Source organism: Falco punctatus, assembly GCF_963210335.1.
Source record: "Falco punctatus genome assembly, chromosome: 8".
NCBI lineage: Eukaryota > Metazoa > Chordata > Aves > Falconiformes > Falconidae > Falco > Falco punctatus.
The window spans coordinates 7,116,346-7,130,451 of record NC_137588.1 but is presented as its reverse complement, the minus strand read 5'-3'; the positions used below and the strand labels follow the sequence as shown (position 1 = coordinate 7,130,451).

At 51.3% G+C, this 14,106-nt stretch overlaps 1 protein-coding gene across 1 annotated transcript; it reads left to right on the top strand.

Annotated features, from left to right (window-relative positions):
* Positions 1 to 242: 242 nt before the first annotated feature.
* On the top strand, positions 243 to 11,575 carry ASB1 (ankyrin repeat and SOCS box containing 1). Its single transcript, XM_080400694.1, has 5 exons — positions 243 to 948; positions 1,095 to 1,236; positions 3,083 to 3,385; positions 7,861 to 8,246; positions 10,135 to 11,575. Exons 1-5 carry the CDS (start codon positions 690 to 692, stop codon positions 10,266 to 10,268), a joined length of 1,224 nt encoding a protein of 407 aa, XP_080256820.1. The 5' UTR covers positions 243 to 689; the 3' UTR covers positions 10,269 to 11,575.
* Positions 11,576 to 14,106: the final 2,531 nt, after the last annotated feature.

Genomic DNA, 14,106 nt, shown 5'->3' with positions numbered 1-14,106 from the left:
TCTTTCCACGCACCTTCTCCTCCTGCTTTTGCATGCTCAAAGCGTTGTGCCCGTGTGGGTACCTCACAAGCCCGCTGCTCCCTTCTGAGGGTGAGCTTTGGGCGCTGTATTTGAGGCTGCCTGGTGGGGTTTACACAAAGCAGTGGCTTTTTGCTCAGAGCCCACAGACCTGGCTGCTTCCCCATGGCATTTTCATGACCCTGTCGCCTTGCTGCTTGCTCCCGCCCGGGCTCCCCTCCCAGCTCCGTCCCCCTCACACGGGCCGCCCGCTCTCTCTCACAGGCCGGTGGCAACCTGACAACACACCCCGGGGAGAATCGGACGAGCGTGGCCAGATAAAACCTCTGCAGCTTTTAGCCGTGGGAAACCTCGCCTAGCCTAAGGAGCGAAACGCTGCCCGCTGCAGCAGCGCCCCAGCGCCCGGTATCCCCCCGCGGCGGTGCAGGGGCGGCCGTGAGGCGGCTGCGGGGCGAGCGCGCCGAATTGCCAGGGCGGTGGCTGGGAGAAGGAGCCCCCAGGCCCCTCGCCCACCGCTCGAGCCCTGCCCGGCTCCCCCCTTCTGAGGGGAAACCTCCAGAGCCCCCCTCGGGTGAGGCGGCCGCCGCGCCTCCCCGGCCGGGCTGAGCGGGCCGGGCCGCCCCAGTCTCCCTCCCGCCGAGCGGCGGCGGCGGGGCGGGTCTGAAGGAGGAATGGCTCCGGCGTGGCTGCCGGCTGCCGGCGCGGAGGCGAACCGCCCTCCTCCCGCCGGGGAAAACCACCTTAACGCGGAGGCAGGAAGCCGCCGGGCCGGCGGGCACCAATCAGGCCGGCCCGGGGAGGGCGGGCGGCGGCCGGGGGGCGCTGCCGGCGGGGAGGGAGGCCGAGCCGGCCCGGCGCTGCGAGGGGCGATGGCGGAGGGCGGCCCCCCCGGCGGCGGGGACCCGCCCGCCGCCTCAGGCGGGCAGGCAGGTAACGTGGGGGGAGCGGGCCCGCCGCCATCCCGGCGGCCGCCCGGTGCCGGGAGGGGGACGGGACGGGGCAGCGCAGCCCCCCGCCCCGGGCCGCCGGTGGCCTGGGCTCAGCCCGGCGCCCCCCCCGCTCTCTCTCCAGCGCAGGTCGTAACCTGAAGGAGTGGCTGCGGGAGCAGTTTTGCGACCACCCTATCGAGCACTGCGAGGACACCCGGCTGCACGACGCGGCCTACGTGGGGGACCTGCCCACCCTCAAGAGCCTGCTGCAGGAGGAGAGCTTCCAAAGGTGAGGGGGCGCCTCGCACCCCCGCCGCAGGCTGCCTGCGCGCCCGCCAGGGGCCGCGCCGCGGGGCCCCGCTGGCACCGGGTGGCCGTCGAGGCCCTGGGGGCTGCGCGACCCCCCCCTCCCCCGCACGCCGGCTCCTCTCCGACACCCGCCTCGCTCCGGTGTTCACGGGAGAGGCGTCAGGCTGGGGGGGTGCGCAGGGATCCCGGCAGGGAAGGCTCCGGCCGCGGCCGAGCTCCCCTCAGATGGGCCCAGGAACGAAACACCGTGAAAACAGGAGCCTGGCTGTGGTGGGGAAAACATACCAAAGGGATTACGGTCGAATATATAAACCTGAAACACCCTGCGTTACAAAACCTGCCCGGTGCTAAATCAGTGACGGTGGGGATAGTTAATTTTCCTGCATCGTGGAGAAAACTGCTTAGAGTGCAGATTGCCTCCCAGCCTCAAAAAAAGCGGCCTTTCAGCAAAAAGGGAATGAGCCAGCCCCTCTCTCAGCCACCTGGGGCTCTTTGGACCCTTGGTGTGACATTTTTGCCTTGTGCCATCCCTGTGGCAGCAGGGCCAGGCGTCCTGCCGTGCAGGAAAAAGCAAAGTTTGGCGGGAGGGTTGGGCCTGCAGCACCATCACACAGGTGATGGAGTGCGCAGAGAAGTGACTTCTCTGCATTTGGAGGTAGGTATGGCATGGAGATCCCCAAGCCTCCGGGATTAAAGGGAGTGTTTTTGTCATAAGACTTGATAGCTGAGGGCTTTGTGTGGGCTTTATACGACTCCTTTTCCTAAAACACAGTTGGAAAAAAAAATTGTGGCATCACTGTCCCAGCGAACACTGTAAACGCACTGTATAAAAACTGCTTTGTCCTGCAGCAGTTATGTGGGCCTGCATGGAGTGAACTAGAAGAGCAGATCCATTGCTGCGCCGTCTAAAGAGCACTTTTGCCAGCCTACCTTGGCTTTAAAGAAATCCCTTCCTCTCTGCGTGTTCCTGCTAAAATGGTACCTGCAGAGAATTTGACAGGAAGGTCTGGATGCTTATGGGATTTGTAGGGCTAACCTGAGATCTGGATGAGCATGACAACTAATACAGGTTATTTCAGATGGCATCTAAGCAGCCACCAGCCATGAACCTTCTCTTTCAATACATTGGAAAAAGCTCTTACGCCAGGACAGCTGTTTAACAAGGATGCTAATGGCCTACTCGTGCTTCTCAGTGCAGGATGGCTGCACCTCCCAGGCTTGCTCCTTCCTGGCAGGGATAGTTTTCTCTGGATTTGTGTTTGTCATCCATGGTGCTTGGGTGAGTGAATGTTGCCAGTGGTGTGATACGGATGCTCGCCTGCATTTCCATTCATTGCTCGCCTTTTCCCGTGTCCTCTTGCTGTTTCCCTGCTGCTTTGATGACTTTCTACCCTCTTTACAGCAGCTTGAATTAAATGGTTGTGGTTGTCCACTCAGTCACTGCTGGTTTGGGATATCTCCCTGTTAAAAGGGAGTAGGGAGTATTGTATTTTTTTATTAGGGATTTTGACTGAGTTTTGAGGCAGGGTTTGTCCCTTACTGTGTGTATGCACTGCTCCTGACACAGCAGAACTCTGATAAAGCCCATCTTTCAGGCACTACTTGAGTAAGTGTATGAGTACTCTCTGGCTACCTATGTGCAGCACCTAGTCAGGATGTTGGCAGGAGCTTTTCAGGGCTGTTACGAAGTGCCAAAACAGGGAGGAAGAGCTTCAAGGGAGCAGTTTGGGCTCTCCCAGCATCCTCCTTAGGGGCTGGGGGAGTTGGGGTGATGCAAGGCAGCACAAGGGCTTCTCTGACCCAGTCTTTTTTCCCCCCAATGACAGCCGGATCAATGAGAAGTCAGTGTGGTGCTGCGGCTGGCTGCCCTGCACACCGCTACGCATCGCCGCCACCGCTGGCCATGGCCCCTGCGTTGACTTCCTCCTCCGCAAAGGGGCTGAGATTGATTTAGTGGATGTGAAGGGTCAGACCGCCCTCTACGTAGCTGTGGTCAACGGGCACCTTGAGTGTGCCAAGATCCTCCTGGAAGCTGGGGCTGACCCCAACGGCAGCCGGCATCACCGCAGCACCCCTGTCTACCATGCGGCACGCGTGGGCCGGGCAGACATCCTCCGGGAGCTGATCAGGTGAGAGCTTGGGTGCAGGCTGAAGATGGTTCTGGTGGGGAGAGGGGTGGCTCTACCTTCTTGCCTTGGGATCTTTTCCCCCATGGGGCTCAGCGTATCCGTTCCCTCCTCACACGCCCAGTGCCTCCACAGGCCTGGCGAAGCTGGCTAAGATACGGACAAGTTCTGGTGCAGAAGCGCCCAAAGGTACATCCTCGTGTTCTCTGTCGCTTGGCCCTGATCTGTGCCCTGCCGTGTGACTCCCATGCCTGTTCTTCTAAGACAAAGTCTAAGAGAAAAGTTTTCTGTTTCTGAGCCCACCATCCACTCTTCAGACAGATCCAAATCTTAAAAAGTATCTTCCCCCCACCTCCGTTTTGAATGCCAGCTCCATGTCTCTGGCTGGGTTTACGAGTGAGGTGGATTCCCCAGCGAATCAAAAATTGGTTGGAAGCACATCTCTCCTTTGCTTAACTCTGCTGCTTTGACCGTTTTCTGTCCTTGGGGGGAGAGATGCTTGTCATTGGCACTGGCTGTTCTTGGCTGCTTGGGTTTGCCCTTCACTAGGGCACCCTCCGTGGCATCCTAATTAGTCTCCCATTGCCTGACACCTGATGCACAGCTTCATCGAAGGGGTGGCATCTCTGGGGCAGGGAGTGATGGCCATCACTCTGTTGAGATGAATAGTAACCTTAGCTGGGTGGTGTGTAACTGGTGGCCGCCTATCCCTCAGGAAATTCCCTCCACGAGCAGCGAGTGGGTTCAAGATCTAGCAGTGAGCTGTGCAAATTTGAGTTTCTTCCTCTGTGGCATGCTGTGGTACTTCCTTCTAAATTGGAAGCTTTTTGTATAAGGGACTATGCTGAGCAACTGTATTGTCCATTGATGACAAATACTAAGGGAAAAATACAGGTTGAAGAAAGAAATGGTAAAAGAGAAGAAAGGGTGTTTGGATTCACACAGGAGCGCTCTCCAAGGAATCCCTTCAATGTCCACAAATGCCAGAAAATAACCAAATGGATTAGAATAGAAGAAATTAGAAATACTTGGGAATTTTCTCCTTTCCTTTTTGCTTGTGGGGAAGTTAATTTTCATACAAGTGCAGCTTTAATGAAGCTGACGAGTAGAAAGATGGGGAGAAAGAAGAAGAGAAGAAAGAAAGAAGAGTCCCCTCTTCTTGCTCCTTTCTCAGCAAGCTGAGAGAAGGATATCCCCATCGCCACGTGCTCGTTGGTACAAGGTTCAGCTCACACGCTGCATTCCTGAGAATCTCCCCTGATATATCTGCTAAGGCAGGGTGAAATGTAGCAAATGGTATTTCAGCAGCACATGGAGAGCTGATGCATTGATTTATGTGTCTGCTCCTTGGGATACCTTGCCAGCAATATTAAAAGCAAGATTTTGGAAAACTTTCAGGATTAAAAATTAACTGGAGTTTGTCCAATATCTTTTTATTAGACAATGTCTCTCCCAAGGCTGCTAAGCTAATACCAAATTGTCAGATTGCCCAAAATTTCAAATATCTTGGAGCAGAGATTTCAAAGATACATTCAGAGTTGCTTACTTTAACACACAGTCTTATGTTATGGAGCTCGCTCAGATTTTTAAAATGTTGTTTTAAAGGATTTGGCAGGGGGAATGCAATGAGGAAGATACTTTTACTGAGATACAAAGAAATACTTCAGCATACTCAGCTCGAGAGAGCCTGTGCCCTGAAGAGAAAGCCCAGCCCAGTCAGGCTCGCTGCAGGTGTCTAAACATCGCCTGGTTCATTTCTTTTCTTTATATCGTATGGTAGCACAATCAGGGCTCTTGACTACTACTACAACTGCTGAACCAGCTAACCAAGCAATAAGTGAAATTGTGTCCATTAATAGTAAATACACACGTAGCTGTGGAATGGTGATCCATTTTATAAGACGGCTGGCGGAAATATGCACGGTTATATTGCCAGGGTATAGATTACTTTCCTGACAGCTTGTGATGTGATCATGCTGCAATGGGATCGGACTGTAGCATTGTACTTGCAGCGTAACTGAGGGCTGACCCAGCATCTTAAGGATCCTTCTGCCACACTAAAATGGTGAAAAAGATGCCTGACAAATCACCCCGATGCCTCAGGTGCATGCCTAACTGTGATAAAAGTGGACTCTTGTATTTTGCTTTGAGTTGGGGGTTTCCACTGAGAATTTTGATGATAATGGAAAAAAAAAACGGACTGAAATGAAGGGATACCTGCTGTCTGGTGAGGACCACGGCCATAGGAGGCAGCAAACCTACAACAGCCCTGCGAAAGTCCCACAGCAGCACAGACGACTATCCAAATGCTACATAGTCTGATTTTAAGAGGTTTATCTACAGGGAACATAAACGATTGCCTGTTGAGAACAGACACCTTCTCTTATTTAGCCCTCTGTGCTCCAACACAGGTGAAGTGACACAGATGCAGCAAAGTGCTGTGGACGTCCCCAGGGATGGATGGGAACGTCCCCTTAGTGTGCGGTGATCCTTGGGCCAGCTGCCTGGCCTGGGAAACGAAGCTCAGTTCTGTGGCTGGTGCAAGAACCAGCTCACGCTCATCAGTGTTGTTACTGCCTAGTCCCATCCTTTTCCTGCATTTTTCCACCCCACCGGTCTCCTGAGATCTCAGTCAAGATGTTCATGCTTGGCAGATCTTGAGTTGGGGTAAAAATACACTGCATGCCATTTGCAGCTCTTAGGCGAGTTTCCTTGGCCCTTGTTCTGTGTGAGTTTAATTTAAATGAGGCCATTCCCATCCTCAGAATTGAAGCATTTGGTTAAGTATTTGCTGGATAGGGACCAGGCCCTACTGGATTCGGAAGAGCTGTGCTTGCCTTGAGGCAGGATTCGTCCCCAGGTTGTTTCCTTATTTCTTTTGTTAACTCCAGAAAGGAACATAATGCTATCTAGGAGACAGAAAAATCTAGTTCTCTGAATGCTTGGTTTGTGGTTTTGGGAAGGGGGCTGGCAGGTTGAAGGAACCTTTCATCTCTCTATGGGGAGAAGGGACAGTGCTTTCCTTCCTTTGCTTGGTTTGCAGTGCTGCAATTAAAACTAGCTACTCCTTAGGGAATTGCGTTGTCTTCCTCCTCCTTCCCATCCAAGCCGCGTGTGAAGTAGATGGGAGTTAGTGTCCCCACTGCTTGGGTGTTACCCAGCCTGGGGGAAATAAATGCTTATTTCTGCCATCTCTTCTTTCCGCAGCATTGCCATTTTCCAAATTTCATGCTTTTCTAGAAAGCTACACTTGGCCTTTTTGTTCCCATTTATTTGGCCGCATTCTTCACTTGCTACAAAAAAATGAAAAGAGCCGAAGCCAATCAGCCCTGTTTTCTGCTCGTTCACAACTTACTGCCATCTGTACTTACCAAGAAGTATGCTGCAGGCGCTGCTTCTGTTTCATCATGATGATGATGTCCACTGAGCAGGGCTTCAGCCTGTTAGCATGCCTTCTCTGCGCCACAGCGAGCCCGAGCCCGCTTTGCTCTGGCCGCAGGGCTTATGGAGCAGTTGGGACACCATGGCACCATGCGGCAAAGATACGAGGTTTGGGTTTCTCTGTGGGGTAGGGTGAGGCAGGAGCCAGTTGCAAAAGGCTTGAGAGGGTTGCTGCTGCAATTCTTGGAGGTCTCCCCCTTCAGGGTTTGGAGTGCTGGCCTTGAACTGTGATCTGTCGTGCAGTAACCAGTGTAATATATAACCTGTGAATGGAGCTGTGCAGGGTGGATGGGGAGAATGGAAGGTCTGATGCAATTATTTTGTGTTTTTCCAGTTTCCTGCGTGCTCAAAGTTGGCGGGTACATCCCTTCAGCTGAGCTGAATACTAGGGAAAAGGCTTCTTTTTGACTCCCTGATGGGATTCTGATGGGATTTCAACCGCCTCAGCTCCTTCGGGAGCAGGATTTTGTCATACATGTTTCGCTGTTGAGCACAGATTTCTGTTTCCATTTCCCTGCTGTTTGTGACAGTCAGATCAATTGCCTGTATTGCTTTTTGGCCTGTTTTATCCTGGTGGGGAAGTTATTTCACTGCATCTCTTCAACTGAGTCATTTGGAAACATCCCCGCTCCCCAGCCGGCTCTTTGGCATCCAGGATTACATGGTGCTGGCTCAGGGCTGAGCCGTCCCTTGTGCCAAGGCCGTGCTTGGCACATCCTTCAGGAGGGCAAGGAAAGATGTTAGTCAGCTACTCCTCCCCTCTCCAAAGCCTGGGCTGTTGCGGGCAGAGAAACAGCTTTGTGAAGATCAGACCGTGCTGGATACGGCATGCCCACTCAGAAAGTCCCCCCAGGCCCATCTGAGGGTAGGTATGGGCGGTTCTTGGGTGGTGGGCCCCAGAGGTACCAAAGGTAGGCAGGGTCTCACCCTCCGGGTGTCCTTCAGCCTCAGCCGCTGCCACGTTGTCACCCTGGGCTGCAGTTGTTGTGCTCTTGCCTTTGTTTCCAAACCTCCGCTCTTCTCACTCCCCCACTCAGGTATGGTGCAGATGTGGATGTGAACCACCACCTCACTTCGCGGGTCCCCAGCCTCTCCCTGCGGCCCCTTACCACACTGGTGGTCTGCCCCCTGTACATCAGTGCAGCCTACCACAACCTGCAGTGCTTTCGGCTGCTGCTCCAGGCTGGAGCCAACCCGGATTTTAACTGCTGTGGGCCCATCAACATCCAGGGCTTCTCCCGGGGCTCCCCAGTGTGCGTGATGGACGCTGTCCTGCGGCATGGCTGTGAAGCGGCATTTGTCCACCTCTTGATTGACTTTGGAGCCAATCTGAACCTGGTGAAAGTGGAAGCCTTGGGAGTTGAATCCACAGGGAGGGTCAAAGTCAACCCTGAGGCACTGCAGGTGTTCAAAGAAGCAAGGGGTAAGTGGCTTTGACTTACTGAAGTGGCACTGGTTTTATTTAGCTCTGGATTCAGGAGAACTCTTTGGAGAGTTTATTTGGTAATTAGGAGCTGTTAAGGTGGTAGGATGGGTGTTACCATCCTCATCTGGGTCTGTTTGTTCAGGTACCTTCGTCCAAGTGCAAAAAGATTGTGTAAACAGGTTATGCCTAACTTAAAATTTGTGTAAAGCAATTCTAACACGCAAAAAAGATAACTGGGATTTAACAAGCTGTTAAGCTAATTATATGACTTCACCACCCCTGACATGGCTCCCAAAGAGCTGTTGCTGGCTAGGCAGGCATCAGGCAGGAGAGGACCGTGGGGCTGGCGTCTGCAGCTCCCTGGCACGGATCCTCAGTGTTGCCGAGCTGCTGCCTGCCTCTGGCTCTGTCAACACTGATGACTCAACCCAATGGCTTCCCCATAAGCCTCCAGCTAGACTCCTTGTTTTTTTCCTGTTGCATTTTGTACATTCACGTGGTGTTTTCCCTCTTGAGCTACCTCTTCAGCTACCATCGACACCTATCCCAGTAGCCCAACCTCTGTCTTTATCTTTTTTACCTTTCTCCCAGCTCTTTTTCCATTGCCTAACCACGTTCTCAGCAGCCTGAGACAAGGTTTAAGCAGTGCGTTCCTGTCAGAGCTGGGCTTTGGATCTGCAGACTACAGGCAGGTTATGGCATGTCCAGTGACATATGGCATGTCCAAAGCCATGCAGGTGTGCCCTCACTGTTCTTGATTTGACCCTGTGCTCTGCAGGGACCCAAGCGGTGGTTGTATCTGGACAGGCTTCGTAGGAAGTAAAGCCACAAACAGTAGTAGCGAGTGGCAGGAGGGAGCTCAGATGGTGGTGGAGAAAGGTGGGAAAAGGCTGGCTCTTTGAATTTAACATCCTGCGGGAAGCAAATGAGTTACAAAAGAAGTAAACCAGAGCCTCAGACCTGAACATGCTTAAATTTACCTGCTATTTCTTTCTTTTTATAAAAGAAACATCAATACAGTGCGCACCCTTGTTCCAGCAAGGGCAGCACCTCATAAAACCACCAGGCTCTGCTGGTGAAGGCCAGGGCTTTGCACCAGGGTTGGAAGTGGGGTTTCCCTCTTGAACTCCAGAGAAATTTCAAAGGGATTCAGGCTGTGGGATACAACCCCCAGCCCCCACCCCAAAGTTATTCAGCTTTGCGCATACCTGGTTTTTAAACCAGCCTGGACTTTTGCTGAGAAGAGGTGCACGTAAGCTGGAGCAGGTGGTTTCCATTAAGCATGGGTTTAGGAGGCAAATGGGACTCCTCAGGCAGAACGTGCGGAATAGTGGAGTGGTGCCTTTGGAGGTCCAGTTCCTGAATCAACATAGACACCACCATCCTCTTGCCCTTGTGCTGAAAGAGCTCTCCATGAACTCAAAAGAAGGCCTCAAGAGAAGGTTGGGATAAGGCCTGAGCTGGCCATCAGTGCTTTTGTTTCCCAGGGCAAAAATAAAGTCCACATAATTTTAAAATTACCTGAATAGTATTAAGCCTCTCACAGCCTTGCCTGTTGTGGATTTGGCAGTGACCTCTTGAACCCTGTCATGCAGGGACTGACGCCGTGGTCACAACCCCATGCAGTCTCCAGCTTGCCCTTCCAGACTGCCCGTGTAGCAGCTGTCGTTGTTCCAAGTCTTCGACGAAAAGGTTTCGCACCCTCATGGAGGAGCACGCTCAGCTTTCCTGCACGGCCTTGGTGTCGCTGCACAGGACGTAGCCTCGGCATATGGAAAGGGTAGATGGCTCCTCAGCTGTCAGCCGGAGCTCAGCACGATTTACACACTTACCCTTCTCTCTTTCTCTGTCGCTCAATAGTTTTTCTCTGCTTTCTTCGTTGCAGGCCACACCCGGAGCCTCTTGTCTCTCTGCCGCATAGCTGTACGAAGAATACTTGGCAAATCTCGTCTGGATCTGATCCATATCCTTCCAATCCCAGACCCCATTAAACAATTTTTACTTCACGAACACAGTTAAAGGGCAACTGGCAGCTTTCCGGGACAGTTTGATTTGGTAAATGAGTGCGCTGATAAAGCCAGGTGCCAATCCTAACCCTTCCCCCGCAGTGAAATACTGTATTGCTCATGGAGTGCACATAATTCCCTGCCCCTGTGATCTTCCCCTCCAAATTTAGGGTGCAGTGATTCTGTGTGTGTATTCTTAAGCTACTGGTTATCTAACTGGTGATCTCTCATTTGCAACTGGTGGGACGATGAGGCCGGTAAGCGTGTGTGGCTGTTACATGAGCAAATACAATATATCCTTATAGCTGTTAGCATATGTCTGTTTGTTGACTCTACCTCTGTTATTGATCTGTGTTACACACACCTTGGGTCTCAGCGGCACTTCTGCATGGGGAAAGTGTCTGTACTTAAGCCTTTCCTCTTCCTATAGCGTACAAGGGAGTCTCTCCTCGCCTTGGTAAGGGTTTTACAACAGCACTGTTCTCTTTCTGCTGTCAGTACCTGGCCTTTCTCTTCCGTATGAAGTTTGTGATTGCTGCTGTAAAAGTGGGTGTGTTTTCTTCTGTCCTCTTCTGGTGTGAAATGCGTCAAGCTGCCTGTCCGGTGCTGTGCGTTACTCAGAAAATTGTATCCATGTCTCTACGTGCTGTAAGGTAGCTGCTGACTCGGCTTTCTTCGTGTAGAGGCCCCATCGCACAGATGGGAGAGTAGCAGAATATGTAATCCTATCCTGTCTGAGTCGTTCCTGCAGCACACCGGATCTGCTGTGGCAGCTCGGCTCTCCCTCCAGCACTAATGGACAAGGCAGGCGCTGGCCAGTCCTCCTCCCGACTGCCTGGGACTGGGTCAAGTCTCCTGACCACTGCCGTAGCATGAATAAGAAAACGTGGAGAGAAGAGGAAAAGGTAGTTTCACCTCTGGAAACTGATGGCTACACAGGCTGTTGTGGGGATCCGATCCCAATGGTTCAGTCACCACTGTGGTGGTGGTGGGACAAGGACTGTGATACTCAGATGAAGCCAGCATGTGAACCTGAAAGATTTATAGGATTTTTTTTGGAAGAGCAGTGGTTAAATTAATCTTCTGTTCACTGTAAAATGGGTTTGAGCATTTGAGAGTGACCAGGAGCAACAGTGGAGGACTTGCTAAATTAAACTGTTGTGTTGCTGTGCTGGTTGGTGGTTGATGCAATGCCTGTGAATATATCTGTGTGATCATGAAGGAAAAGACACCAGAATGATCTCTAGACTGCCTGCTTGCCGTATTGCAGTGATTATGATGTTATTGAAGGCCCAGTAAAGTATCTGAAAATGCACAGCATGCAGGAGTTCCTACCTGCTTTTTACTCCGTATCCCATGGTGGCAGTATGACCAGAGAAAACCCTCCAAGATCCACTTAACCAGTGTTTTTGTTTGCATACTGCTTCTGCCAGCATTGTGGAAAAGGGAGAAGAAAGGTCTTTTTGTTTTTCCTTGAACTTCCTAACGGAGGTTATGCGCTTGAGTGCGGTGTTGCATCCAGCAGCCTGAGCTCCTTTGATTTCCAGTGCCTCTACATTGCTGTTTATCTTCATGTCACAAGCTCACAGAAGTGTCATTCTGCAGTGAATCGACAACCTTCCATCAGGATCTCAGGGTCAGCCAGCTACTTAAAGGTAGTGAAGTAGTAGTCATTGTATAGGAAACATTGTCAAAACAGCAACTTTAGAAGGACAGAGATGATAGTCCCTCAGGACCTTGGGTAAAAACTCAGGTGATCATCGATACTTGCTTTTACTTTACTGATTCAAGCTCTTTCTAGACCCTGTGTTATAAATTGATGTTTTGGATGATTTTTCTTTGCCAGATGTTCTTCCCATGCTCATGCAGTTGGCAAGGATATTTTTCCAGATGTAACGTTAAATATGTTGGGGATTTATTTATTGTGTGGTATTAGTGCCTAGGGACCTGTTGTTGAGAGCAGAGTTAAGCATGGGATGGTGAGGACCGTAAGACAACCCCTCCTGCGAATGGGATGTAGCTCTGGTCGCTCTTCTCCTTGACCTGCTGCCGTAACAGTGAAGTGGGGTTGGTTAAGCTGCCTTGCGTTTGGGTTTCCAGTGCCTTTGGCCAACAGCCCCATTTATTCTGCCACTATAAGAGCAGATCCTCAAGGCTGCCCCATAGACTTGCCCCATGGATTTGCCCTATAGGTCTTGATACTAGTTACAAAATGTTCTTTTTCCAGAGGCATAAATGAATGCAAAATCACAGTTCAGTTTCTGGTTCTCCCGCTATAGGATGTGTTTAGAGTGGAGTTTGATAAGCAGTGATGGACTTTCTTGTATGTTTTATGATCTGCTGAAGAACACGTGCCTTTCCAAGATGCTTTCAGAGAAGGAGGAAGGGCAGGAAAAAGGCAGTTCCTGATTGTTTCCTGCTATTCCAGTTCCATGGCCAGGCCTGGAAGGTCCAGCTGGCCCCTTCTATCACTCTACTCACTGATTTTAGGTTAAAGTGGCAAAATGTACACTGCTGAGAACAGGCTAAAGTGTGGTGATTACACTCAGTGCTCAGATACCAAAGCAAAGGATACTTTCAAAACCCTCATCAGATGAGATATAATGGCAAGGATATGTAACTGTAGGCATGCTTTCAAGGTGAGAAGGCGGAAGTTTTGCACTGTTTCTTTTTCAGGCGTGCAGATGGTTTAGGTTTTCACCATGCTGGAGGCCAGGGCAGCCCATGAGCCTGTTGCCTGAGCGTTCTGTGCTTGCTTTATAGAAGTGTTAACATGCCTGAAAGATGCAAACAGGTTGTAAAGCCTCTTGTCACCTTGCTGGCGGAACCATAATGTTTTGCAGGAGCACGGACCGAACATACTCTCTAGCTCCAACATACAGAGGCAGAAAATGAGGTAGATTGTCTTGAGAAAATGCCATGGCAGAAGCTTCTTTGGGTTGACTTTTTTCCCTTTGATTTTGACCTGTTCGTACAGTTTTGCAAACCGGTCACCCGTTAGTGCCTTTTGGGTGAGGGTGGTAGGATAGATGTAAAAGGCATATGCTCCTCTGGGGAGAGCTGGCTCCACCTGGAATGAGCTACGGTGCCGTGCTGTGGTGTGAATGATGGAGGGTGGCCCAAAACAATTCAGAGAATTTAGTTGTTAACTCATTGCCTCATGTAACTGGAGTATATAGTTAATGCTAAACCTTTGCAGATGACCTGTTACAATATTCATTATAGATGCTTCAGTATTTGGTTTGTTAACTGTTGTGCCCTTGCCTGACTCCATCCTACGATGTGCTTATGGATAGCCGGCCAGCGGCACCCTGACCAGTCTAGCAAGTGTGTTGCCTCCCAGAGCTATAACTCCCACGTGAGCGAAATTGCAAAGAGCACCCTCCTCCCATGCATGGAGTTGGTACGATCCCTTTGTAGGTCCCACTGGTAAGCTCAAGCCGTGCTGGGGGTGGGGACTTTGGCCTCTATGTGTTGGTAGGTCTCTTGACCTCAGGCTTGAAGGACTACATGAGTCTTCCAGTCCAACCAGTGGTGAGTCCAAAGGATTCCTCTGACCATGGCTATCTCCAGCCCATGACCTACAGGTCAGAGGATGGTTCTCCCAACCAAACAGCAAATAAGCTTGAAGTTCATCAATCACTTGGACGTTTGTAGAATCAAAGCTTTGAAGTGCAGGAGACATTTTGCATGGACTACCTGTCCAACTCCCATCCTAACTGAGGGTCTGTCTCTCCAGCAAAGGTCTCAGTGTTAAACCTGGATGGTCTGTCTTCTGGCTTGAGGGCCTGAAGGGAGTCCAGTGCAGGAGGACAATTCACATGGTACTAAGCCATAAGTGCAAAGGCTAG

What these genes read in the sequence shown, in the direction of transcription:
- ASB1 (XM_080400694.1), top strand. Translation starts at nt 690, where the DNA reads ATGGCTCCGGCGTGGCTGCCGGCTGCCGGCGCGGAGGCGAACCGCCCT. An exon ending in CAGGAGGAGAGCTTCCAAAG is followed by an intron (nt 1,237 to 3,082) that starts GTGAGGGGGCGC and finishes CCCCAATGACAG; the next exon opens with CCGGATCAATGAGAAGTCAG. An exon ending in ATCCTCCGGGAGCTGATCAG is followed by an intron (nt 3,386 to 7,860) that starts GTGAGAGCTTGG and finishes TCCCCCACTCAG; the next exon opens with GTATGGTGCAGATGTGGATG.